The sequence below is a fragment of the Microcaecilia unicolor genome, chromosome 1 (assembly GCF_901765095.1).
Source record: "Microcaecilia unicolor chromosome 1, aMicUni1.1, whole genome shotgun sequence".
In the NCBI taxonomy this organism is placed as follows: Eukaryota; Metazoa; Chordata; class Amphibia; order Gymnophiona; family Siphonopidae; genus Microcaecilia; species Microcaecilia unicolor.
In genome coordinates, this window is record NC_044031.1 from 101,664,674 (window position 1) to 101,688,921 (window position 24,248).

Consider the following 24,248-nt stretch of genomic DNA (forward strand, 5'->3'; position numbering starts at 1 on the left):
AAGTCACAACAAGATGCTGGAGGATCCCTACCATTAAAACAGGAAGGAAAACTGAGGGGAATGCATGAGACCGTATCAATGGTAAAATTTTGGCAAGACAACAGAAATGTACATCTCCAGAAATTTAGTACACCAAGAACATACTACTTACTTCCACTGGTAAACCCACTGGTAACAGTAGCTTGCATTGCTTCTCGTCTGTAATCCCTATCTTTTGGGAAGCTGTTAATTGCCAGTTTACTTGATTCTTTTTGTCTCTGCTCTCTGAAAACAAATACATAAAGCAATATGAAAACCCAACCAACTGTCATTTAAAATGAAAGGACAGGTTTATACTAACCAGTACCTTTCCAGCCATTCTTTCGGTTTTTCCCACTGTGAAACCTCTGTTCGGCAGTTGTAATAGTATTTTTTCCCAGAAGAGCTGATGTGCTCAGACCAGTCATCTGGTGGATCATAAGCCTTGAAGGCAAAAGCAAAATGCAATTATTTACCCAAAGAGTGGTTAAGAGATAGACTAACATCCCATTTAACTAAAAAATACAACACAAAACATCCAACACAAACCAACAATGGTTTGCTAAAAATCAGCTGCTATTAACTACATCTGAAGCCAGGAGTGATAAGTGCCATTTAAAACTAGTCAACATTTACCTGCTTTTCATGAAAACCAACTCTTATTGCAAGCATTATTCCATCTACGACTCACTAACACTGCAGTATTATATCACACTGGTTAAATTTTATGTCAATTAACACCAGTTAGACCAAGTGTGACTTACTACTACTACTTAACATTTCTAAAGCGCTGCTAGGGTTACGCAGCGCTGTACAATTTAACATAGAAAGACAATCCCTGCTCAAAGAGCTTACAATCTAAAGGACAAGTGAACAGTCAGTCCGATAGGGGCTGTCAAATTGGGGCAGTCTGGATTTCCTGAAAGGTAAGAGTTAGGATTCTAGCTTCTCTGCCAGGGGGCAAAGAAACATAATCCCAAGAACTCTTGGCTCTTTTGAGCACAGATACCACCAAGGAATGATGGGGCAACCGAGTCTTGTCAAACCCTAGGTGTATCTTCTTGGACGGGACAGACATCTTTCAGGATCCAGTGAATGGGGACTGTCACAGCCTCTCTAGAAGGAGATTCGTAGTCCAGGACCTCGAACATCTCAGCCCTGGGCTCAGCCTCCATCTCCAAACGGATGGGAACAGCAGCTGCCATTTCCCTACCAAAACCTGGGAAGGATAACACAGGTCTTCTCCTCTGAGAAATACCATGGATCTTCATTAGACTCACTCCCACAAGCGCTCCTCATCAGTGTCGGCGAAGAACTCTAAATGGGAGGGCCGAGACAAAGCCTGCCTCAATACAGAGGAACCGTGTACTCGAGAGGGACACTGAGGTGTCTGCTCCACCCTCAACTGCAGCAAAGCTTCTTCCACAAACGTTGAGTGGGTGCCCACACCGGGCGTCTGTCAACACTGGTGCCGTGCATCTGAGACCCCACCGCAGGCTGAAGGCCTTGTAGGTCAGCATCAAGAGGCATGGCTGGTGCAAGTACCCCAGATGCTAATGCACACTGTTATAAAAAAAACCCTGCCAAGAGCTCAGGGAGCATGGCCTGGATGTGGTCATCGAGAGAAGCCATTGGGAAAGATTGGGGTGCTGGTTCAGAGAGACAGCTGACCTGCAGGGGTCGACAGGTGCCTGGTCCTGGCTGCATGGAGACCCGCACATTGGCACCTCTTATATGGAGGGGGGGGAGCAGTCTCCCAGCACCGACACTTCTCAGAGACCGAATTTCTTGGTGCCCCAGAGCTCCAAGCACATGCGTCGAGGGAGGGATCAATACCGATTCTTCTTGGCCTTTGCCCAATGCCGGTCATCGATACTCCTCGGTGTCAACAGGGACAATGTCAAATCCCCAAGTAGACTTGGGTCGGGTTCCATTGTGACCAGTCCAAGGGGCCCTGCACAGCAGTCAGCGTCGAGGCAGGTTGAGATCCACTCAATGCACATCCACTCCCAGTGTCTGAGACAGGCCTCTCAGCCATGCAGACCGATACACCCAATGCAACTTCCAACTTCGATGCAGACACAGACGCTGAGGTTTGGGACCAAGCTGAAAATTTTTTATCTCTGAACCTCTCTGGCCAGCTGGGTTCTTTTCTTCATATGAAGGCAAAGAACACAGATGGAAAGTGTATGTTCAGGCCGCAAACACTGAAGACACCAAGAATGAGTGTCTTTGCCAGAGATGGTCCTATTGCACCGGCTACAGCGCATAAAGCCACTGGGAATCATCGATGACATGGAAGATAAAACAGCCGTGGCCAAATAAAATGGCTCAATGGGGACTAAAAAAGGGGCAAACACCAGAAAAAAAAAAACTGAGGGACAAACACCTGACCAGAGCTCAGGCCTAAAACTGCATTGGAAGGAACTTTTCCTAAGAAAATGAAAAAAGCAGGGTTTAAAAAAAAAAAAAACCCAAAGGGAAGGTACAAAATCGAAAAAATACTGCTCATGCACCAGATGCTGTGAGAAGCACAGGACAATCGTATCCTTTCCTCATTGCAGATGAAAAGATATTAACAGTCCCACACTCTCGCAGCAGGCGAGAAGGCACTCGTATATGTGCGATGAGGATGCTGCAATGCTCTTAAAGCTGTTTAAGCTCCACACTGGCTGATGTGGATGATGTCACCCACATGTGAGAACATGGCCTGCTTGTCCTCAGAGAACATTCTTTACAATTAAGGAAACATTTATTTAAAGAAAAATAAAATAAAAAGGCTATAAGTTGTGAGGAAAAAGGTCATCATTAAATCCAAAATGCATATACCAATATCAGTGAAGAGATTAAACAGCTTTCTTTGATGCTTGGACATCAAGATCACTCCAAATCCATGATAAATACCACAAAAATGATAAATTAAACATGTCAATTACCGTATTTTTCGGACTATAAGACGCACTTTTTTCCCCCAAAAATTGGGAGGAAAATGGGGGGTGCGTCTTATAGTCCGAAGGTAGCGTTTTTGGACCGCCGTCCCGTACTTACACGATTCCATGTTCCCTGGTGGTCTAGTGACGTCGGGGCAGGAAAGAGCCCCCTCTTTCCTGCCCATCGCGCTGCTCTCCATGCTCCTCACTGCTTTCTGACGGTCTTGGCGATATTCAAAATGGCCGCCGAGATTCTCGGCGGCCATTTTGAATCTCGCCGAGACCGTCAGAAAGCAGTGAGGAGCACGGAGAGCAGCGCGATGGGCAGGAAAGAGGGGGCTCTTTCCTGCCCCGACGTCACTAGACCACCAGGGAACATGGAATCGTGTAAGTACGGGACGGCAGTCCAAAACTCGGACAAGACGCACCGGAGCACATAGGTTTTAGAGGAGGGAAAAAGGAAAATTTTTTTTTTCCTATTTCCCTCCTCTAAAACCTAGGTGCGTCTTATGGTCCGGTGCGTCTTATAGTCCGAAAAATACGGTAACCTTTTATACTGTCACAAGGCTATAATGCTGTACTGCCTTATAAACATTTATCACAGGCACAGCACACATGGTGGCATGCTTTCTCAGCTATTTCTTAGTAGAATGGTAAAAAAAAGAATCAAGTTAAGAGATGTAAAACAACATTTTTCAGAATGTTGCAGTATTTTTTTTAATATAAGCTCATTAGTATTAAAAAAAAAATATGCATAAACAAATTCTGAACATGGATTATTTATCAACAGTATACTTACTGAATCTGAAGTTTTGATTGGATTACTGTTAGGATTAGAAGAATGTGAATTTGAGCTATGAAGAGCATTGTGATTATGTGAATTTTCTTGTGGAGAATAACTGGTCCCTAAAATAAAATAAAAAAAAAAAAGTTTAAACATTGGAAAGTAAAAGTTTCCTTTGACTTTATGTCAAAATAAAAAAAATGATCCCTAAGCATAAATCTTTTCCTAACAATATAAACCTTACTGAGCTCCATGTGCATGTCCATATTTTAATACAAATGTATCCCGATACATTTTTAACATTCAAAAACACTGCAAATAATCTCTAATACCTTTTTGTTCAGTCAAAGAAAACCAAAAGTTGTTTACCTATAATAAACAAATATTCTCTGAAAATAGTAGCTCACCACCAATATACATGATTCAAGACAAACTTGGCACCAAACAGATAAAGACATAAAAAGTCTTTCCCTGTCTTGCCTACGGAAGAAAATATAGCCAAATAAAGTAAAATGAGAGAAGACAACTTTTTTTTTTAGATATGTTCGTAATAAGAGAAAGTGCAAAAAAGTGGCATTATGAGGCTCAAAGTGAAGGGATGGAATATGTGTTAGCTGATACAGGATAAAGTAGAAACGTTTTACAAATACTTCTATTCTGTGCTCACAGATGGACAGACAGGAGTAAGAATGCAGAACATAAGTACAAATAGGAAAGGAAGTGGGGTAGACCTTGAACGATGTTCAGAAGACTCTACTCATGAGGAGCATTAGACACACACCAGAGGGTAATGAAGTTCTGGCGGCTCTGCTATCTGACTTTTTCTTTTTTTTTTTTAAGATTGTTTTTATTCAACATTTCAATAAAGAAAATCATACAATACACTTAACTGCAGCCACAAGGCTACCAACTCTCCAAAATTCCACAAACTCATCTGTAATAATCAACATTGTATTTTTCCCCCCTACCAGACCCTCCCACCCCTCCTCCTCCCACTATCCTCCAGTTCATGGCTGCCCCCCCCCCCCCCCCCCCCCCGGTGTTGCACTAGCAGTGATCCATATTCTTTCTAAGTTTGTCCATTCTTGCGCATCATGTCTGTAGCTATCTGACTTTTTCAATGCTTCTTTAGAATTGGGAATAGTCCAAGAGGATTGAAGGGTGGATGCGGGTCCCTCTCCACAAAAGTGGAAGTAACAACAACATTGGGAATTTAGTCTGACCTGTCTGGTGAGGAAATTATTAACAGAAATACTTCTAGAGGACAGTGAGGTTTCTGGAATTCAGCTGATAGCAGAAACCAAGGCAGCACAGTTTTACTAGAAGTAGCTCATGTTGGACAAATCTTTTTTTTTTTTTTTGAGTGAAAAGGGCACTAGATGTGATGTACTTAGATCTTAGCAAAGCCTTTGGCACAGTTCCACACTGAAGACTTAGCAATAAGCTGAATGCCGTCAGTATGGGCCCTAAAGCGAATGAATTAGAAACTGGGTGAATGGAAGGTGATAGAGAGTAGTGGTAAACGGAGCTCACTCTAAGGATAAGAGCATTACCAGTGCTGTTCCAAAGGGATCAATTCTAGGTCCAGCTCTTCTTAACATTTTTGTAAGTAATACAGCAGAAGGGCTATCTGGCGACATATGCCTCTTTTCTTCTGCTATCAAAATCAGCAATAGGAAAGACACCCCTGATGATTTGGATAACATGAAGAGGGATCTGGTGGAGCTTGAAGAATGATCTCAAATTCAGCAACTAAGATTTCATGCCAAAAAATAAAGGGTCATTCATATGGGCTACAAAAGTCTGAGGGAGAAATACAGTCTAGGGCAGTGATCTTCCTTTATTTTCAAGCTAGGGTCACTTTGGATTCTAATGAGTTGGAGAGTTGCCAAATATCTTCCCATGCAGGGCAACAACACTGCAAACCAGTGTGGGTGTCCCATGAGGCATATTTTCAAAGCACTTAGCCTTCCAAAGTTCCATAGGTGTCTATGGAACTTTGGAAGGCTAAGTGCTTTGAAAATACGAATGGCATCCATCTCAAACGAGCCCACCTTCAAACTTCATTAGGGGGGGGAGAGGGGGGTTATCCTCAAGGTTGTGAGCATTCCCAAATGCATTCTCTTTTGTCAATTCAACATAAAAGAAGCCGTACTGGGTCAGACCAACAGTTCATCTAGCCCACTATCCTGCTTCCAACAGTGGGCAATCCAGGTTACGAATACCTGGCAGAAACCCAAATAGCAGCAAGAGTTCATACTACTGATCCCAGGGTAACCAGTGGCTTCCTTCTCCAAATCTTTTTTTTTTTTTTTTAAACCCATATATGCTAACCACTATAATCACATCCTCCGACAATGAGTTCCAGAGCTTAACTATTTGCTTGAGTGAAAAAATATTTCCTCTTATTTGTTTTCAAAGTATTTCCATGTAACTTGATCGAGTGTCCCCTAATCTTTGTACTTTTTGAAAGAGAAAAAAACAGATTAATTTCTACTCATTTTAAACCACTCATGATTTTGTAGACCTCAATCATATCTCCCCTCAGCTGTCTCATTTCCAAGCTGAACAGCCCTAAACTCTTTAGCCTTTCCTTACATGAAAGGAGTTCCATCCCCTTTATCATTTTGGTGGCTCTCCTTTGAACCTTTTCTAACTCCGCTATATTTTTGACATACGGCAAACAGAATAGAACACAATACTCAAGGGTGAGGTCACACCATGGAGTGATACAGATGCATTATAGTATTCTTGGTCATATTTACCATTCCTTTCCTAATAATTCCTAGCATCCAGTTTGCTTTTCTGGCCGCCGCCACACACTAGACAGAAGATTTCAGCATATTGTCTACAATGACACCAAGATCTTTTTCTTGGTTGCTGACTCCTAAGGTGGACGCTAGCATCAGATAACTATGATTCGGATTATTCTTCCCAATGTGCATCACTTTGCATTTGTCACATTAAATTTCATCTGCCATTTGGATGCCCAGGCTTCCAGCCTCCTAAGGTTTCCCTGCAATTTTTCAGTCTGCATATGTTTTAAGAACTTTGAATAGTTTTGTCTCATCCACAAATTTAATCACCTCACTTGTCGTTCCAATTTTCAGATTATTTATAAGTATGTTAAAAAGCACCGGTCCCAGTACAGATCCCTGTGGCACTCCACTATTCACCCTCTTCCATTAAGAAAAATGGCCATTTAACTCTACCCTCTGTTTTCTGTTCATTAACAGAATACTGCCTCCTACCCCATGACTCTTCAATCTTCTCAGGAGTCTCTGATGATGGACTTTGTCAAAAACTTTCTGAAAATCTAGATACACTATATCGCCCAGCTTACCTTTATCTACATGTTTCTTCATGCCTTCAAAGAAATGAAGGAAATTGGTGAGGCAAGACTTCCCTTGGTTGAATCCATACCAACTCTGCCCCATTAACCATGTTTGTCCATGTGTTCCGCAGTTTTATTTATTTTTATAACAGTTTCCACTATTTTGCCTGCCAGTGAAGTAAGATTCACTGGGCTGTAGTTGCCCGGATCACCACTGAATGTAGTTTCAAAAACCACAGAAAGGGGGTGTATCAAGTCCCATATCCATTTCCCTTTCCCCTTTTAAAAATTGGCGTTACATTGGCCACCTTCCAATCTTCAAATTTGTCCGTAGTACCTGAAGATTTGAAGGTAGCCAATATAATGCAGGTTACATATCACTAACAGATCAGCAATTTCATGTTTGAGTTCTTTCAGTATCCTAGGGTGCATAATCTAGTCCAAGTGATTTACTACTCTTAAATTTGTCAATTTAGCTCTGTACCTCTTCCAGGGTTACTGATTTCTTTCAGTTCCACCACATAGTCACCCTTGAAAACCATTTCTGGTACAGGTAGAGCTCTTACATCTTCTTCCTTAAAAAGTTCTGAAGCTAACATCAAAGCCCCATAAAATTTACACTCCAGCCCATCCATATATACTCAGTTACGATCAAGGCGTAGACCATAGAAGTCTGCCCAGCACTGGTTTTGCTTCCCAATTACTGACGTTGCCACCCAATCTCCGCTAAGATTCCGTATATCCATTCCTTCTAAACAGGATTCCTTTGTATTTATCCCACACGTTTGAATTCCATTAATGTTTTCATCTCCACCACCTCCCGCAGAAGGGCATTCCACGTATCCACCACCCTTTCAGTGAAAAAATACTTCCTGACATTACTCCTGAGTCTGCCCCCCTTCAACCTCAATTCATGTCCTCTAGTTCTACCACCTTCTCATCTCTGGAAAAAGTTTGATGGCAGATTAATACCTTTCAAATATTTGAACGTCTGTATCATGTCACCCCTGTTTCTCCTTTCCTGTCTCTCCTTATATGGTTTGCAGAGCAAATCTGATACCATTTTTGTAGCTTTTCTTTTCACCGCTTCCAGTCTTTTTACATCTTTAGCAAGACGCGGCCTCCAAAACTGAACACAATACTCCAAGTGGGGCCTCACCAACAACTTGTAGAGGGGCATCAACACCTCCTTTCTTCTGCTAGGTATACCCCTCTTTGCAGCCTAGCATCCTTCTGGCCATGGCCGTCTTGTCACATTGTTTCTTCACTTTCATATCCTCTGACACCAAAACCCCAAGGTCTCTCTCCTGAGTCGAGTTTACTAATCTCGCCCATCCTATTCGGTATCTCTCTTTTGGGATTCTGCACCCCAAGTGCATCACTCTGCAATTCTTGGCATTAAATTTTAATTCAAATACTATAACTCAGACCGTACCCAATTACAAAGTTACTATAATTAGCCACACAAAGTGATAATGTGCTCAGTCCATACCCATTCCAACCATATCCCCAAAAGGAATATGTGGCAGTGTCACAGATGGAACCATCATAGCACATTAAATGTTCCGCCTCCTTAAATAGTGTATGTACATACAACAATGCCTACCATGGCTGTGCTGATAGTTATTGGTTGTAATTAGTTTTACCCCCAAGCCCTGGGTGCCAACATATATACTTAAATGTGTATAGAAAATTACTTTTCATATACTCATTTATGACAATAGCTCTTCGATATACATAGCACACTGCATACTACAATGCTAAAGGAACAGGAGATACAGCTGTACTATTTTGTAACCATAAGGAGATTTACAGAACCATGTGCTCAGACAGCGGCAAAGCAGATATGTAACAGCCCTACCTAAATATGTAATTTCACATATATAATACTACACACTATCACCTTGTATTTGTTTCTCTAACGGACTAGGCGAAAGTCTTTACGGTACTATGTAAGCCACATTGAGCCTGCAAATAGGCGAGAAAATGTGGGATACAAATGCAGCAAATAAATAAATAAATAACCAAATTATTTTGAAATAATTCAGAAATTACATATAAAGTTTACTTCCCTTGAGGATAACTTGTGCTCGTGTTCAAACTCTACATACTATACATTCATCCTGAACAATTCTCACAGTCAGACCCTCAACCATTCTTCTAACTTTTGGAGATTCCTTCTCATTGTTTCTACTCTCTCCACGGTATCCACTCAATTGGCTATCTTCATGTCATCCGCAAAAAGGCAAACCTTTCCTTCCAACACTTCAGCAATATCTCTCACAAATATATTGAACAGAATAGATCTCAGCATCAACCCCTGAGGAGCTCCACTGCGAAGAGGGACCACATCCGCTCGTCTCCAATCTCGCGGAACCTCTTCAGTCTCTAAAGATCTATTAAATAAATCTTTAAGAGGTCCCATTAGGACCTCTCTGAGCTCTCTCAGTATCCCAGGTATCCCAGTATCCCATCCAGCCCCATAGCTTTGTCCACCTTCAGATTCTCCAGCTGTTTATAAACTCTTACGTAAACGGCGCAGTATCCACTCCATTCCCAGATATTCCCTTGGCAGCCAACTGCGGTCCTTCACCTGGATTTTCCTCCATAAACATCTAAGAGAAGTAATTGTTTAGCACATTCGCTTTATCCTCCTCACTCTCCACATAGCCACCCATCATCATCTTTCAGTCTTGCAATTCCATTCCTAACTTTTCTCCTATCTCCAATATATTTGAAAAAGGTCTTGTCACCTCTCTTTTCATCTTTAACCATTTTTTCTTCCACTTGCGCTTTCACTAGCTGTATTTCCCTCTTCACTTCTTTGAGCTTAATCCGAGAATCTTTTCCGTGATCCTTTCATTGCGTTCTTTTGTATTTCTTGAACAAAGCCTCTTTTGCTCTTATTTTTTCAGCTACTTGTTTGGAGAATCATATAGGCTTCATGTTTCTCTTGTTTTTGTTTACTTTCCTTGCGTAAAGATCAGTTGCCATATTTATAGCAGCCTTTAGCTTTGACCACTGATTTTCTACTTCTCCTATGCCTTCCCATGCCAACAGCTCCTTCTTCAGGTATTCCCCCATTTTATCAAAATCAATATGTTGAAATCCAGTACTTTGAGTTTTGTGCGTCCACACTCCGCCTTCACCCTTATATCAAACCATATCGTGTGATCACTATTACATAGGTGGGCACCCACCTGGATACTGGAAACACTTCCTCCACTCATGAGCATTAGATCCAGTATCAACCCTTCCCTCGTGAGTTCCGCCACGATTTGTCTGAGCAAGGCACTTTGACAGACGTCCACAATATCCCTACTTCTTTCCGATTCTGCAGATGAGACGTTCCAATCCACATCAGACAAGTTGAAATCTCCCAACAGTAGCACCTCCCCTTTCATAACAATCTTTTGAATATCTTCTATCAGATCCTTGTCTAACTTCTCTGTTTATGCCGGAGGTCTGTAGATAACCCTCTTGTGGAAACAGATTCCATCTTCTCTTTCCAGGATGATCCATAAAACTTCTTCCTTTCCCCAGGTTCCCCACATTGCAGCCGCTCTGACACTGCCTCTCACATACAGCACCACTCCTCCACCTCTTCGGCCCTCGCTATCCTTCCTAAAAAGATTATAGCCTAATATAGTCGCATCCCATTCGTGGGAATCATTGAATCACATCTCTGTAATAGTAACAATATCCAAGTTTTCTTCAAACATCAGGGCTTGCAAGTCTTGAACCTTTTTACCTAGACTACGAGAATTTGTACGCATTGCTTTACATGTGCTTAGTGAGTTTAGGTGGTTTTCTATATTTACATGACCTTTCCCTCTGCCATCATGTTTACTCCAGGGGTGACTTTCTGAATTTCCTTGCTTCCTTTTGTCACCCCTGCCTTCTAGTTTAAATGTCTGGAAACATACTGTCTGAATTTCTCCCTACGGATCCTTTTTCCCATCACAGAAAGATGTAGCCCATCATTACAGTACAGCCTGCTATTTTTCCACATACTACCCCATGCTCTTATATATCTAAAACTTTCTTCTTTACACCAAGACTCGAGCCACTTATTGAAATCCACTGTTTTGCGTAGTTTTTCCTCTCCCTTCCCCATGTGGGAATTATTTCAGAAAAACCCACAGTCCAAAAAAGATTTCAGTCCCTCCCCAAGCTTCTGGAACGTTCTCTGTGCTGTAAACTTGCTATTGTTGGCCAAGTCATTTGTCCCCAGGTCAATTACATCAGTATTTCAAGCCTTGCTGTCTTCTCGGATCACTTTCAGTATTTGGTCGGTACATCTGGTAGCTGAATATCCTGGAAGGCATTTCACTAGGTTGGAACCCTTGAACCGTATTCCTAAGTTAATGCCTCTGATAATGGAGTCTCCGAGCAGTAAGAGTTTTCTGCTTTTCACTAATCTGTCATTGTCTGGGGGATGTTTCTTGGGTTGTGCTACTTTCATTGCCTCTCATTCCACCACAGTACTTCTTTTCTAAGCATCATAATGATGCAACGCAGCAAAAGAATTTGACAGGGGAAAAGGCTGGGAGGGTGAGTGCTTCTGTATCACACATCTTAGTCTACCAGAGCCTACTGTGACCCATCTATTCCACTGTTTCATTCTCTGTGGCAGTGGTGGTGGCAAATTGGCTGGGAATTGAGTAATCCTGGATACTCTTTTAGTTGTAGCTAATTCCTTCTTGAGTTTGTTGATCTCTTCTTTCAAAGCTGATATTTGGAGACAGATAGGACAAGCTCTAAGGCTCCAGATAGTCTGCCTTAGAATTAAAACAGAACATGTATTGCACTGAATGAAGGTCATATTGATGTGATTCACAAGTCTGAAAAGGTGAACTATGATAGGGGATAATGGAGTAGGATTGACCAATTATGGTGTAATGAAGATACTTGGCCCTTAATTGCCCTATATAAAGGGATTTCACCTGGGAGGGGGGAGGAAACTATAAAGTCAGACCTTCTGCAAGTGAAAAGACAGATCTGTTTGTTTTTTAAATAAGAAGAATAGAAGCAGGTAGAGCCAGCAGATTATCAGGAAGATATTAAGATAGACACAGTTAACACCAGTTTACAATCAAGCCAAGTCTGAAAATGCCCAGCGTAGCTCAGACAGCTCACAAGGTAAACTTAAGTTCTATTTTTTTTTACCACACAGCTGTATACAAACTGCCCCTCCTCATGCAGTGTATGAGTCACCCGATGCTATGTAACCAAATTGATTGAAGACTCTGGAACTAAAGGTTCAAAACACAATTCTAATAAACAAACCTTTCAGACAGACACCAGAGTCACCAAATTCTGTGTAACCAAATTGATTGGATTAAGACACTTTGCACAGGTTCAAAATGCAGTTCAAATGAGAGCACCTTTAAGACAATTAAATCACACATGAAGTGTTGCAATCCGAGGAGTGGTTCAAATAGTATTTTTTTTTTTTAGATCTTTGGCTGTGAAAAGGGAAAATTAAGTTCTTACCATGATAATTTTCTTTCCTTTAGTCATAGCAGATGAAGCCATTACGTATGGGTTGAGTCCATCAACCAGCAGGGGGAGATAGAGAGCATTCAATTTTTCTCAGTGCCTCATGGCCAGCTAGCTCCACTGCCTCTTCAGTATTTGAAGCTTCCAAAGCAGTATGGCAAACCGCAATGGGAATAACATGAACTTCCTCACAGCGAACAATGGCCCCTTAACAAGGGCATGAACTCAAAAAAGGAGGGAATGAACTCATCCTCCTGGAGGGAATAAACTCGTCCTCCACTTTGTATAAACGGAGGGAATACTTGCATCCTCCTGGAGAGAATAAACTCATCCTCCCAAAACATGAGGGAATGAACTCATCATCCTCCTATAACTGTAACAAGAATCCTGAAGACTGTTTTCCGACTCCCCAAGGAAGGAATATAACTTCAGGAAACAAGAGCCGCACCTAAAATCAGAATCACTGCAATACAGACAATCATACAGGGAGGGCTCATGGCTTCATCTGCTATGACTAAAGGAAAGAAAATTATCATGGTAAGAACCTAATTTTCCCTTCATTATCATCAAGCAGATGAAGCCATTACGTATGGGATGTAACAAAGCAATCCCTAAATAGGGTGGGAACAAGCCACACCACGCGCTAGCACCTGTGCTCCAAAACTCGCATCCCTCCTGGCAGCCACATCCAGCTTGTAATGTCAGGCGAAAGAGAGCTTAGAAGCCCATGTTGCAGCACTGCAAATCTCATGAAGAGATAGTGCTCCAGTTTCCGCCCAGGAAGAGGAAATCGCTCTTGTGGAATGTGCCTTAAAGGCTTCAGGCAGAGCCCGGCCAGACAGCAGATATGCTGAAAAGATAGCTTCTTTGAGCCAACGGGCAATAGTGGCTTTAGACGCAGAAGACCCTCTGCGAACCCTGCAAACAGCACAAAAAGATGATCAGAGGTCCTGAAAGAATTTGTAATTCGCAGATACTGCAACAGAGTCCTGCGCACATCCAAAAGGTGCAACTGCCCAAATGAACCTGGAAACTCCTCCTCAACAAAGGAGGGAAGAAAAACAGGCTGGTTTAGGTGAAACGCTGAAACCACCTTAGGCGTGAAGGAAGGCACGGTCCGAACCGTGACCCCTGACTTTGAGAATTGCAGAAAAGGGTCTCTACAGGACAGTGCCTGGAGCTCTGACACCCGTCTCGCCGAGGTAATGGCCACTAAAAAGACGGCCTTCAGTGTCACATCTTTCTCTGAAGCACGCCGAAGCGGTTCAAAGGGAGCCCCCTGAAGGGCCTTCAATACTAACTCCAGGTTCCAAGCTGGACAAGGTGCCCGCACGGGAGGACGGAGCCGAAGCACCCCTCTAAGAAACCGTGCCACATCTGAATGAGCAGCTAAGGACACGCCTTCAACCTTGCCACACAGGGAGGCCAATGCTGCCACTTGCACCCGCAGGGAATTATAGGCCACCATCCTGCAAAAAGTCCAGAATCGGCAAGACAGGAGCCCGCAACGGAGAAAGCGCTCTTGAAACACACCAGACTTCAAACTGGCGCCAAATCCTGGCATAAGCCACGGAAGTGGAGCACTTACGGGCCTGCAGAAGAGTGGAAATTACCTTGAGTAGCCTTTATCTCTCAATTGCGCCCTCTCAATCGCCATGCCATAAGACCAAAGCGGCAGGCATCCTCCATGGCCACCAGACCCTGTGACAACAGTTGCGGAACCAGAGGTAACAGAAAGGGAGCCTCCAGCAGCATCTGTCGGAGGTCCACATACCAAGGCCTCCTGGGCCAATCCGGGGCAATGAGCACCACTTCTCCTGGATGCAGCCGAATCCGCAGGAGCACTCACCCTATCAAGGGCCATGGAGGGAAGACATACAGCAAGCCCAGGGGCCAGGGTTGAGCCAAGGCATCCAACCTGGCAGAGAGAGGATCCCTCCGTCTGCTGAAGAAGCACGGGACTTTGGCATTGGAACTGGTCGCCATAAGATCCATCACTGGCTTGCCCCATTTGGCACATATCTGCAGGAATACATCGTCTGCTAGTTCCCACTCTGCTGGATCGATCTGGTGCCTGCTTAGATAGTCGGCTTGCACGTTGCTCTGACCTGCAATGTGAGCTGCTGACAGGGACTGTAGATGCAGCTCGGCCCAGTGGCAAATTTGTTCGGCCTGCGCGGCTAGAGCTCTGCACTGACTTCCGCCTTGTCGATTTATGTAGGCCACTGCTGTCGTGTTGTCTGACATCACTCGAACAGCCAATCCTTCCAGGGTCACTTGAAAGGCCAGAAGAGCCAGAAACACCGCTTTCAACTCCAGGCGGTTGATAGACCACTCCGACTCGTCGGGCGTCCACAGACCCTGGGCATGCGCGCCCCAGCCCTTCAGGCTGGCATCTGTCATCACTAAGCACCAATCGGGGAGCGCCAGCAGCATTCCCCGCCGCAACATGCTGTCCGAGAGCCACCACTCCATACTGAGGCAGGCCGCAGGGAGCCAAGAAAGTCTGTACTGATAATCCTGAGATACTGGAGACCATCGTTGAAGTAGAGAATACTGTAGAGGTCTCAGGTGCGCTCTCGCCCATGGCACCACTTCCAAGGTGGCCGTCATCGATCCCAACAGCTGGACAATGTCCCAAGCTCGCGGGCGGGGCATCCTCAGGAGCAGACGGACCTGATTCTGAAGCTTGCACCGCCTTTGTTCGGGAAGAAACACATAACCCGAGGCTGTGTCGAACCTGGCCCCCAAATATTCTAGAGATTGCGAGGGGGTCAGGTAACTTTTGGCCATATTGACAACCCAGCCCAGAGATTGAAGGACTGAAACCACTCTGGCTGTAGCTAGATGACTCTCTTTTTCTGAGTCTGCTCTGATGAGCCAGTCGTCTAGGTACGGGTGAACCCGGATACCCTCTCACCTGAGAAAGGCAGCTACTACCACCATTACCTTGGAGAAGGTTCGGGGAGCTGTGGTGAGGCCAAAAGGCAAGGCCCGAAACTGGAAATGTTTTCCCAACACCGCAAACCGCAGAAACCTCTGGTGCGGGGGCCAAATTGGTATGTGCAAGTAAGCTTCTTTCAGGTCCAGAGACGTGAGAAACTCTCCTGGTTGTACCGCCGCAATGACGGAGCGCAGGGTTTCCATGTGAAAATGCCACACTCTTAAGGACTTGTTAGCTCTTTTAAGTCCAGGATCGGGCGAAAAGACCCGCCTTTTCGTGGCACCACAAAGTAAATGGAGTAGCGGCCTAGACCTTGTTCGGTGGGAGGCACCGGGGTCACAGCCCCTATCTGGCACAGACTATGCAGAGTCTCCTCTACCGCCGCCCGTTTGGCGGCAGAACCGCATTGGGACTCCACAAACACGTTTCTCATCGGGGCATCGAATTCTATTCGGTATCTGTCTCTGATCAGGTCCAAGACCCACTGATCTGCGGAGATTTTGGCCCACTCCTCAAAAAAGAGGGAAAGTCTTCCTCTGATGACAGGAAACGAGGAGGGGGCCGGCGCACCATTATTGAGAGGGTCGCCCCTGAACTCCAGGCCTTGAACCGGCAGCTGCGGAACATTTGTCCGAGCGAAAGGAGTTTCTCTGCTGAAAGCGGGCACACGAAGTGAACCCAGCAGCACGCCCCAGGCGGTACCTTCTAGCTTCACGGAAGCGAGGTCTGTAAGAGGAGCGGACCGCCTGACCCTTAGGGGAAGGCTTCAGCCTATCTTTGGGCAAGCGCTGAGGTTTGGAATCCCCCAGGCCTTTAACAATGTTTTCCAGCTCCTCACCAAACAGGAGAAGGCCTTGAAAAGGCAACTTCACCAACCTTTTCTTAGAGGCCATGTCCGCCGCCCAATGTCGTAGCCAAAGAGTGCGGCGAGCCGCCACTGCTACAGCCATTTGCTTAGCCGAAGCTCTGACCATATCATAAAGGGCGTCAGCTAAAAAGGACAAGGCCGACTCCATCCGCGGAGCCACTGCAGATAAGGTCTCTGCTCCATCACCGGGCTGTTCCACTGCCTGCTGTAACCAAGCCAGGCAGGCTCTAGCAGCATAACAACTGCATGCAGACGCCCGAACAGTGAGACCTGCCAAATCAAAGGACCGCTTCAGAGCTGAATCAAGCCTGCGGTCTTGAATATCCTTCAGGGCAACACCTCCTTCAACAGGGAGGGTAGTTCTCTGTCACAGCCGTGACCAGGGCATCCACTTTAGGCATTGCAAAGCGAGCCAAATGTTCCTCACTCAGAGGGTATAATTGCCCCATAGCCCTGGCAACCTTCAAAGGTCTCTTGGGGTCAGCCCATTGAGCCGAAATAAGCTCTTGGATGGAGTCATGCAAAGGAAAGGCTCGAGCAGGCTTTCTGGTACTAGCCATCCTTGGATTAACCGAGGAGGCTGTGCCACTCCCAGGATCTTCAATCGAGAGGGCTTGTAAAGCATCTGAAATAAGCGCTGGCAGCTCCTCGCAGTGGAAAATCCTCACCGCAGACGGATCCAAGCTCCTGTGGCAATTCTGCACCCGACTCTGGCTCCTCAGCCCAAGAAGTTCTGCCAGACCCCTCAGAATCCTCATAGGTCGACCATGGGGGGGGAAAGGGGGGTGCGCCACACTCAGAAGGGGAATTAGCCCTTCTGCGTTTATCAGGAGGATAAGAAACAGGCAAAGCCAACTCCAAAAGGCCAGGATCCACCGGGGGGGGGGGGGGGGGGGGGGGGCAGGCAGAGGGTCCGAAGATCCCTGTGGAAGAGCTCTTTTAAGCATGTATGCCCTATGCAGCATTAAAACAAAATCAGGGGAGAAAACCGCTCCCTGACCGCCTGGATCCTGCCCAGGGCTATCAGCTCTATTATTAGCCTCACTCAGAGGACCCCCCCCCCCCCCCCCGGATTCAGGGCTCTCCGTCGCAACGGAGGTCGCGCCATGTGGAAAATCCAAAATGGCGTCTGCTGCCAGCTCAGAGCGCGAAAGATCGCCGCTCGCCATGCTCGGGCCGGCTCTACCATCTGTACAGCACGAATTACAGAGCCCCGCTGCTGATTTGCACTTGCCACATTTAGAACAGCACTTTACAGTCTCCGCAGCCATCGCCGAAAACGGCGGTAAAATTCAAAAATGGCAGTTCATGCCAAAAATGTCCCAATCGTGGGCCCACCCCGGAGGAGTCAGAAAACACTCTTACCTCACTAGACCGAGTATCACAGCTCCGGTCCTGCAGAAGAATCTCAAGAAAAAAAAAACCTCTTTTCCAAGATCGCTGCACTAAAGCGCAACGCAACTTGAATTATTTATTTTATTTTTAACGCTGTGAAGAAAGCAGAGGTAAAAAAAAAGAGATAAATAATAACACTCCGGAGGCTCAGATAAGTGGGAAAGGCGAACCAATGTGCCTGCATCCACTGAGTGGGAAAGGACAGGGAAAAGCAAGCTAATATGTCCACATCCACGGGGGCATGGGTAAGGCAGAGAAAGGGCTGACCTATGTGCCTTCAAAGTGAAGCTGCTATAGCCTCTAAAACCCCAGCTAACAACTGGCAAGCCAGGAGCCACCCCCAGGCAGATTTTTGATGGAGCTCGAAGAAGCTGAAGCCACCCTGCTTGGGGAGATAGAGAATACTGAAGAGGCAGTGGAGCTAGCTGGCTATGAGGCACTGAGAAAAGTTGAGTGCTCTCTATCTCCCCCTGCTGGTTGATGGACACAACCCATACGTAATGGCTTCATCTGCTTGATGACAAGGAAGTGGAACTTACAATCAATTGGGATATGCTCTGTGGTTTTACAGTGGTTATTATCTTATCTGTAAGACCATGCCCAACAAAAAGTGCTGTGAAAGGACTTTGAGGGGAAGAAAACTTCATTAGCAAATGGTTTACCTACTGGGAAATTTAATTTCAATTTGGGAAAAGGTAGACTTGGGGTTAAATAGATAATCAGTATCTTTATTTTAAGTTACTCTGCTTGTTTAGCAAAGGTAGTTTAGGGAATAGTTTAGCATTTAAAGTCTCAGAGTTTCAGATAAAAGCTGTTTTAAAGAATAGGCTAGTTTTTAAAGTTACTGTTTTAGAGTTTACCATAACATCAGTGTAGAGAACAGCTAATAGTCAAAGAAAGCCTAGAGCCAAATTGAAGTTCTTATACAGAAAGCTAAACTCCAGAATCTCTAGGGCAGCATTTTCAGAAGTGATCCCCATTCCACAAGCAGAGACCTTGTGGCAGCCAGAGTTTTGCAGTCTTAATGAATGGATGAGACAACAGAGAAGAGGGGATTTAGATTTATTAAGAACAGGGCAATATTCTTGGAAAGAGGGAGTCTATTTCAAGAAGATGGTGCCAACGTTATTAAAAAAAAAAAAGAGAGAGCAGCTTTTAAACTAGAACCTAAGAGAAAGCAGTCACTCAAAAGTGCATGGTTTGGAGAGTGGTATCTTTGAAGGATACTATCAAAACAGGGAAGTTAGGGCATCCTGATAGAGAGGTTACAACTACTACTACTACTTATTTCTAAAGCGCTACTAGACGTACGCAGTGCTGTACACTTCAACATGAAGAGACAGTCCCTGCTTGACAGAGTATAACAGGCATCTCAGAGACCTGATGGAAGAAGTATGACTATTGAGACACTTAGAAGAGCATAAATTGTAACGCAGTGATGGGGTGGATCAAATTGGAAAGGGGATGGGGGTGGCTCTGGCACTATATATTAAAGAGGTAATTGAGACTACCAGAATAACAATTCAATAAGAAACAGAGTAATGTGGAATCCTTATAGATAGAAGTTCCATGTCTGCAGGGAAAGAAAAATACTGGTATGGCTAGAGTACCATGTTCATCATATTTATCAATGACACATGTTTTAGAATTCTCTGACTCCTGACGCAGGCTGTGTCGAGTCCTTTATTTCTGTGCCACGGATCTTTCTAGACGAACACATTTACAAATTAAAGATTTTTGTGATTGAAGAATCCTTTGCTTCAGTTTAATGGACTTTTGTGAATGAGCACAGCATCTATTTAAGATCTTCATGATTAAATTGGGGATTAGGCTTACTGGATCTAGATTTTTTACAGTAAAGTTTTCCATTACAGTCAAATTGCAGATTGGTTTAAGGGTACTGGCCACTATACTCCCCTGGAATATGAACAGGCTTCTTTTGCTCCTTTATCTCCTGCATGTGTTTTGCATGCCACTGCCAAGCAATTGTCCAGATGTTAAGACCAGTAGTTTGATATCTCCTCTTCGCAGGGTATGGCAATGGCTGTGTTGCAGGAAGCATCTACATAAGAGTGAAACAGCGTGTTTGCCTATATGAGGCAACCAGCATTTTCCAGTGGTTATCTCTAGTAAACCATTTCACTGCTGGGCTCAGAAAGCGGTAACACTGCTTAAACAGTGTGTTGATTATGAGTGCAGGGTTTTATCTTTTGCCCAGCTTCAGGATCAGTACCAAATTTCTTGCACTGATTATTCAGCACTATATTTCTTGCTTACCTAAAGAGGCTCTTACAGCTGATGTGACAGAAGAGATGGAGGAGCTGTTTTACTTTTCAGTGAATGGACTCCATGAGTTTCCTTTTATTATAAAATTTTACGTGCTAATCTATCTCATCTTGGATACCGAAGGTTGGCCACATCTTCGACTTGCACGTTCATTCAACAGTGTTGGACTGAGGAGACATCTAAATTCTCGCAACTGTTGGGCTTTCGTCTGTCTTTTATTCCTCAAATAATGTTGTTTGATGATTATTCATCTTCACTATCAAGCCGTCAAATGTACTTTCCTGTATTTGTTTCTTTTGGAACAGAAAGCCATTCTGTTACAATGGAGACAGGTCTTACCACTTCATGTTATGCAATGGCAGAATTCAGTATTTGCCACCATGATCATGGAACACTATAAGACCAGCTGAACTCATCCTACACATGGCAAACAATTCAACATATCTGGGAGCCTATGTGGACTGGGACATCTCATCGAGCTCACAATTGGATTCTGAATTGTTATGTTATGAACTTTCTACATTCTGGCTGACATTTTCTCTTGAGCCCCAGATCTGGATAAGAAAACACCAGGTCTGGAGTTGGAGTTTGCTCTGGAGGGGGTTATTCTTCAGTATAGGGCTGGTTGGGGGGGAGTTTGGAGAAAGGGGAGGTTATAAGTCACAACAAAAGTACTTTGTATATTTCTACAATTTGCTGTATCTTTATGTTATACCAAGAAAACAGCAAGATGGACAACAAAGCAGATCAGTTGAAAATAAAAAAACAAACTATTAATAAAAATCTTTAAAAACATGTTTTTTTAGATGATATTTTATTAATAAAGTTTATGTTTTTGATTTCCAACTGATCTGCTTTGTTGTTGTCCATCTTTATGTTATACTGCAGTTGATTCTTGCTTTGTATAGTTGTTTGAGCTTGGTTAATAAAGATATTTGACAAGTGCAAAGTGATACAATATACTAGGTTTCACATTAGGAGTCAACACAGAGGAAAAGGATTCGGGGACTTTGTGGGCAATATGTTAAAATCTTCTGCTCGGTAAGCAGTGACAGCCAAAAAAGCAAACAGAATGTTAGGAATTATTAGGAAAGGAACAGAGAATAAATCAAAGAATATCACAATGCCTCTGTGTCCGCAACTAAGTATTAATATCTCAAAAAAATATATATATAGTGAAACTGAAATAGAAAAACATGAAGCCAGATAAAGACCATATGGCCTATCCAGTCTACTAATCCATGCCATCTATCCCTTCCTCTCACTTAGTCTATGTACCGGTCCCAAGCTTTCTTGAATTCAGTTAGTTTTCACCCACATCACCTCTGTTCCATGAATTCACCACCCTTTTCACAAAGTAGTATTTTCTCAGGTTACTTCTGAGTCTGTCCCCTTTCACGTTCATCATATGCCCCTTCATTCACTACGTTCTTTTAATTGAAAGAGACTCATCTCCTGTGCACTTATGAAAGAGACATTCAAATACCTCTGTGGCATATCTATCATAGAGAAAAGCTTCATTGGCTTCCAATTAAGGAATGTACCATGTTCAAAGTTCGCACTTTGATTCATAAATCATTCACATCATTCACGGAAATGCTCCGGCTGTCAGACCTTATTGATTTGCCACCCAAGAACGCTAAAAGTTCAGCACGCACATTCCTGGGACTTCATTTCCCTAGTTGTAAAGGTCTAAAATACAAACTAGTATATGCGTCCTGTTTTTCCTTCATTGGCACTCAGCTGTGGAATGCATTACCACTTAATCTGAAAATTATTCATGACTTAATTAACTTTCGAAAAACATTGAAAACTTCTCTCTTTAACAAGGCCTACCATAATCTCTCTATATAAAAGGCAACCCCAACGTTCTAATGAAGCCTCCACGGAAGTTGAGGCGCCCGAGATATCCGGTGTGCCCCTGAGTGTCTGCACCGCCCTCGCGTAAAACGTGATGACGTCGAGGGCGGAGCAATGACACTCGAGGGCCGAAACGGAAACGGCACAGGCACGGAGGCGCAGGAAAAAAAAACCCTCCCCACACAGAGCGAACCACGAACAACGTCCGACGGTCACACGGAGGCAGGCAAGCAGCTCGGAGGGACGGAGGGAAGGGGCCCCTACCATTATAGAACCTTGCTAGCGCCCGTTTCATTGTGCTAGGCCTTTTTTCCTAGTAATCAATAATAAGAACTCCAATACTCCACTGCTTACTTGATAGTTTGACTGTTTTCTGATCTACTGAAGTGATTATATTCATTATGTTATACACAGTTTTTTGTATGTAATCCAATTGTTTATCTACTCTTGATTGGTGCCTGCCAAGGATATAATATTCTAAGCCACATTGAGTCTGCAAATAGGTGGGAAAATGTGGGATACAAATGCAATAAATAAATTATCTCCCTTCTCCCACTTTCTTTGAAAGTATACATAGAGATCTTTAAGCCTGTCCCAATATGTTTTAGGAAGAAGAACACTGACCATTTTAGTAGCCGCCCTCTGGACTGACTCCATTTTGTTTATATCTTTTTAAATGGTGTGATCTCCAGAATTGAACACAATATTCTAAATAAGGTCTCACCAGAGTCTTATACATAGGCATCATTACTATGCACCCAAGCATCCTTCTAGCCTTTGCCATCGCCTTTTCTATCTATTTGGCCACCTTAAAATCACATATGATCGCACTCAAGACCCACTCCTCTTTAATTCACAATTGTGCTTCACCTTTAAACTGTACTGTTCCCTCGGGTTTTTACAGCCCAAATGCATGACTCTGCATTTTTTAGCATTAAATCTTAAATGCAAAATTTTGGACCATTCTTTAAGCTTTGCTAGGTCCATCCTCATGTTATCCACGCCCTCAGGGGTGTCTACCCTATTAGAGATTTGCAGGAAAATCTTACCAGATAGTCCTTTAGCAGTATCACTTACAAAAATATTAAGAACCAGCCCAAAAACTGAACCTTGCAGCACACACTGGTAACATCCCTTTTCTTCAAAGTGAGCTCCATTTACCAATACCCTCTGTTGCCTTCCACTCAACCAGTTCCTAACCTGGGGCTTCTTTTACGAAGCCAAGTGAGGAAGCCCATAGGAAATGAATGGGTCTCCTCATTTGGCACACAGGAATCGCTAGTGCAACTTTGTAAAAGAAGCCCCTAGTGCAGCGGTTCCCAAACCTGGTCCTGGAGCCAGTCAGGTTTCCAGGATACCCACAATGAATATTCATGAGAGAGATTTGCATGCAGTGGAGGTAGTGCATGCAAATCTCTCTCATGAATATTCATTGTGGGTATCCTGAAAATATGATTGGCTGGGGTGCCTCCAGATCAAGTTTGGGAACCACTGCCCTAGTCAGTCAGTTTAGGGCTCATACCAAGAGCACTCAGTTTATCTATTAGTCATCTATGCAGAAATGCGTCCAAGGCTTTGCTACAATCTAAATATACCACCATCTACTGCTCTCCCTTGATCCAACTCTCTGGTCACCCACGTCAAAGAAACTAATCAGATTTGTCTGGTAAGACCTGCCTGCAGTGAAACCATGCTGCCTCAGATCCTGCAATCCACACTTCACTTTTTTGTGGAATAAATCAAGAATTAGACTCTCAGTATACTTATATTTTTTTCTTCCTATATCTAATCCAGCTTTACAAATGTATATTTATTCATGGCACAGCTTCACATATGTAATCTTATGTAATCATGTCTTTATATATTACTAAATTATTTTTTATGACATCTAATTTTATGGCGCTATACACTTCTGTACACTAGAGCACCAATACTCCACTGTTTTTTAAAACCAAAGGAATTTTTTTGAGGGGGGAGTTGTTAAAATTATGTTTCAAGTCTCCCCCTGCAGCTCCCAATGTTATTTCAATGGCAGAAACAGCATAGATGCATCATACGCATCATGACAACATCACTAGAACTCGTAGAATTTTAACTTTTTTTCTTAATGATCTACAGCATTCTATTAGATGAAAAATTGTAAAAATCAATGCATCTTCGCTCATTTACTCTATGTAATTTTAATGAATTATAGCAATTTTGTGAGGGAGAATAGTTTTCAGCATTTCTAAGCAGAATTTGTGATTTTCAATCTGATTTAACTGTCCCATATGTTTATAGCACCCAATGTTTTTTTTTTCTATTGTTTTTACACCAAATAAGAACAA

General features: G+C 43.6%; 1 protein-coding gene across 1 annotated transcript in view; it reads right to left on the reverse strand.

Annotated features, from left to right (window-relative positions):
* WAC (WW domain containing adaptor with coiled-coil) overlaps positions 1 to 24,248 on the reverse strand; it is a 219,130-nt gene that overhangs the window by 148,003 nt on the left and 46,879 nt on the right. Inside the window, exons 4-6 of the mRNA XM_030199272.1 lie at positions 3,748 to 3,854; positions 347 to 462; positions 152 to 264 (exon numbers count right to left, since the gene is read on the reverse strand). Of these exons, the coding sequence (XP_030055132.1) occupies positions 152 to 264; positions 347 to 462; positions 3,748 to 3,854 (336 nt within the window). The remainder of the gene's footprint in view (positions 1 to 151; positions 265 to 346; positions 463 to 3,747; positions 3,855 to 24,248) is intronic.